We start from the raw sequence: 4,198 nt of genomic DNA, 5'->3' as shown, positions 1-4,198 counted from the left end.
GGTTGCTATGGGTTGATACCGGTTGCTATGGGTTACTACGGGTTGCTATGGGTTGATACGGGTTGCTATGGGTTACTCTGGGCTCCTGTAGAACGATGTCTCAGCTGCGGCGTTTCCCCTGCAGGTGTTCTCGTGCCGGCTGGGCAGCGAGCAGGAGACGGCGCTGTCCATCATCGACCCGGTCAACGTGCAGCTGGAGCTGTGCGGCAGCCCCACCTACCCCAGCAGCTCGGGGCTCCTGGACGCTTTCAACGTGGAGGACATCCCGCCGCTGCTGGAGGTCGGGCCGCCGCTGCTTCCTGTTTGGTCGCACTTCGTTTTAACGCTGCAGGCGGATTCTAAGATGTTCGACTGACCTTTGACCTGATTAACCTGCAGATCCAGTTTCCTGCTCTGGACATCCGTCTCTCCTACAACGACATCCAGCTCTTCCTGTCCATCGCCAAGTCCATCTCTGCCGCCCAGGCTCCGCCTTCTCAGGCTGATCCAGCCCATGGAGCGCCGCCATTTAAAGATGGCGCCCAGGAGAAGACGCAAAGCCTCATCGGTATGAGAGACCGGTTTCCTCTGAACCCAAACCAAAATGTTTTAGAGCTTATTTCCACTTTATAATTAATCATATATCATTGTTTTTATGTCATGTGCCGGTAGAGCTGGACAATCAAAATAAAATATCCAAGTTTTTATTCTAAATTAAATTTAAAAAGAATTCTACCTTTCTCTTCTGAAAAATACTTTATTTGATAGTTTTACTAAATTACTCATCTCTCTTGCGTTCAACACATTTCCCTTAGCAGCTCTTTTTTCAGTTTTCAAGAGTTGACCATAAAGATCAAGCTGGTCTGTATTTTCTTTGTGAATGTGATGTGATGATGTCATGTGATTATATATGTGTTGTTAATTATGCCATAATTGGTCTTCCATAGTTTTCCATTGCTTTCTTTGAGAAGAAAAAATGATCAGGCCTCTAAATTTTTTTGACTAAATATGATTAAATGCACAATAAATGCAGTAAATATTCTGTGTTTTCTGTATTTTTGTGCATCTAAGCATTTTTGAACATTTCTTTATGTGTCTATTTTTTCTTATTCATGACAGGATCTGTCCTCCATATATTTTACCCTCACTCTGTTAAAAGACAGTTATTAGTGACAGAACCAGCAGCTTTCAGCGGAGTTGACTCTCAGGCACAGAAAACCCCATAAGCGGCGATGTGCTGAGAAACTGTTATTCTTGTTGAGAAGTATAAAAAATAGCTCAGATAAATGTTTTGGTTTGTGTATTTAATACATTTTTCTGTTTGTAGAAACCAAACTGAGCCACTTACAAAACCTTGGCTTCAGAAGAGAGGACTGCAAAACAGCCCTGAGCAGCTGCAAAGGTGAGTTTGAGTTTTTTTGTGTTTAGTTAGAGAAGAGATGCGCTGCAGCGACAGACTGGCGACCTGTCCAGGTGACCTGTCCAGGTGACCTGTCCGGGTGACCCCGCCTCTCGCCCGGAACGTCAGCTGGACAGGACCAGCACCTCCTGACCCCACTAGCGACAAGGGTGTGCAGGCAGGTTGGGCGTATGGAGGAGGAAACAGTTTAAACATGCTGATTCATATAACCAGTATGCAGGGTTAGAAACATGCAGGAAGAAATGGCTGTGGTGGCGCAGTGGTGAAGGATGCTGCCGTCGCAGGTTCGACTCCCGGCCCGGTGACCTTAGCCACATGTCTTCCCCTTTTCTCATTACCTCTCTCCTGTGAATTCACTATGAAGTAAAGGCCACTAGAGCCAATAAAACCTTTTTAACCTCTGCCTTTTTAAAATATGGCAGAGGATTCGGGCCACAGAAAAAAGTATCGATTCTGACTTTTTTCTCAGAAATCTGTCTTTAATACTTCAAATTATTATTTTTTTCCCGCTCAGGCCAGCTGAACCAGGCGGCCACCTGGCTGTGGGAGAACTCGGAGAACGTGGCGGGGCTTCCCCGAGGCCGGGCCGACTCCGGCCCCAGCAGCCACGCCTGGCCTCTGTCCGGCGTGGAGGTGAAGGCCGAGAGCGTCTGCATCTGTCTCATCGACGACTGCCTGGACTGTGACATCCCGCTGGCCGAGCTCACCTTCTCCAGTGAGCCTCACTCTCTCATCGTTTAATCATGACCTCTGACCTCAGCTGAGCCAAATGAGGCCTGCAGAGCTTCAGATGTTCTTCCGGGTTCTTTTGTGACCCAGGTTCATGATTTAAAAAGGAGAAAATCACTTTTTCATGTAGCGACAAGTTGGTTTGGATAGTTTCTGATTATAAATCATCGTTTGAAAATGTTAATATTTACTGAAGTTATCTTCAGTAAATAGTTTGATCAGAGACATTTTAGTGTGACAGAAACAGAATAAATCTAAGTGTGAAATAGATCCCACAGTGAGATTTGACTGTAAAACCAGAGAAACACAACATAACCTTCTTTTAATGGGTTGAATATCACGGCAGATTAGTTTTTGATGAATATTCAATTAGCCTGAAGGATGAAACGCTTTCATCCTTCAGGCTTTGTAGGCTTTTTGTAACTTTTTGTAGCTTTTTGTAACCTACAATTTGTTTGTAACCTACAAATTATTGTAGGTTACAATTTGAAATCTGTAACCTACAACTAAACTAAACTAGAAGTTGCTCATGCACTGAGAACATGTTGTCTTAAGTCAGTGGGACTTAAAGCAACAAACTTTAGTTTTGTTAATACATGTTAAGCTTCATTCAGCTGACGGTGAAAATGCCGCCTGCTGTGTTTTTATTGCAGGACTAAATGTGCTGCAGCGCATTGGCTCCACCCAGGAAGGAAACGCCAGCTTCACGCTGTCCGGAGATTACTACAACCGAGAGCTGTCAGGTAAATGAGCTGCGCAAAGGAAAGATGCACCAGGCTCCAGCACTGTCCAGGTCAGGTATTCAAGTGAAAATGAAAATAAATAAGTTTCCTAAAGCTTTAGAAGCTAGTGTTCTTACATTGAAAAATATAATTAAAAACTTTATAAACACGTTACCAGGATTGAATATTTTCTGGATCCTCAAGTTGAGATTTTTTATTTATTTATTTACATTTTTTTTTAACTTTAAAAAATGTTCTGTAACTAAACATCGTGGTATTCTTTATGTCATCTGTGTTATACAGCGGCAAGCTGTCGATCCATCATTTTCCATCCATTTCTATTCATCAGCTAAATTCAAAATAACTGCCCCAACTTGGCACAAATATCTCTACGCTCTCTTGAGGCGTTTTTTTATCTTTTCTGAAAGAGTTAATACGCTAAAGAAGGAGATGGAAACACTTTGGCCGAATAAGTTCTGACGCAGCAAACGTTCCCGTCTTGGAAAAATGTCAAAGTGCAAACCTCCAGAGGGCAGAACGCTCTCCATCTTTGAAATCTCTACTTCCTGTTTATTACGGCCATACGGAGCGTCAACGTCTGACAAAATTACACTGGTTGATTCGCTTCAAACCAGTAGATGGAAACTACTGGTTTGCAGAGTTTCCATCTACTTCAAACCAGTAGATGGAAACTACTGGTTTGCAGAGTTTCCATCTACTTCAAACCAGTAGTGTTCGTTTTTTTTTTCTTTAGCAGCACTTTGAAAGTTCGCTAAAAAGTTGGATGGAAACATGACTAATTATGCGATCAGTTCATGTTTTTGTTTTTCATTTCGGGTGCTTTGCTAGGTTCGGAAAAAAATTGTCAGCTCCAAATTTGCCGTGTGGAATTGAGAATTGACAATTCAGCAGTGGAGGAACACTTGGCATTGATTCACCTCTAAGCCGATGTGTTTAATTTCCGACGAGGCCGCAGCTTAGATCGCCTCCTCAAGCAGAAGCGGGATTGTTGCCRCGGCTGCGATCCAACCGTGAAAAGCAACGGAGGAACTTCCTGAGTGCTGTGGAACCGTCCAGAACGAGTCCAGACAGCACCGACCTTTCTCCGGGTGCTTGGWCCAGAGCTGGGGTCCAGATGGAGGTTCAGCGTTTCTGCTTGTGTTCCAGGCTGGGAGCCGTTCATCGAGCCCTGGCCCTGCGTCCTGTCATGGCAGCATCAGGCTGCGGGCCGACTCCACCCTCCACGCCTGAAGGTCGGCGTTCGAGCAAAGCAGAGGCTGGACGTCAACATCACCTCGGTTCTGCTGGGTGAGTCTGAACAGAGACATTACTAACAATCATTTTAGCT

General features: G+C 44.5%; 1 protein-coding gene across 1 annotated transcript in view; it reads left to right on the top strand.

Moving 5' to 3' along the window:
* vps13d (vacuolar protein sorting 13 homolog D) overlaps nucleotides 1-4,198 on the top strand; it is a 51,756-nt gene that overhangs the window by 24,579 nt on the left and 22,979 nt on the right. Inside the window, exons 33-38 of the mRNA XM_017305659.1 lie at nucleotides 125-280; nucleotides 379-547; nucleotides 1,307-1,381; nucleotides 1,914-2,114; nucleotides 2,782-2,871; nucleotides 4,018-4,164. Coding sequence (XP_017161148.1) covers nucleotides 125-280; nucleotides 379-547; nucleotides 1,307-1,381; nucleotides 1,914-2,114; nucleotides 2,782-2,871; nucleotides 4,018-4,164 — 838 coding nt within the window. The remainder of the gene's footprint in view (nucleotides 1-124; nucleotides 281-378; nucleotides 548-1,306; nucleotides 1,382-1,913; nucleotides 2,115-2,781; nucleotides 2,872-4,017; nucleotides 4,165-4,198) is intronic.

This window comes from Poecilia reticulata, linkage group LG7, assembly GCF_000633615.1.
Source record: "Poecilia reticulata strain Guanapo linkage group LG7, Guppy_female_1.0+MT, whole genome shotgun sequence".
NCBI lineage: Eukaryota > Metazoa > Chordata > Actinopteri > Cyprinodontiformes > Poeciliidae > Poecilia > Poecilia reticulata.
Note: the sequence above shows the minus strand (reverse complement) of the source record. Positions and strands in the feature narration are given on the sequence as shown.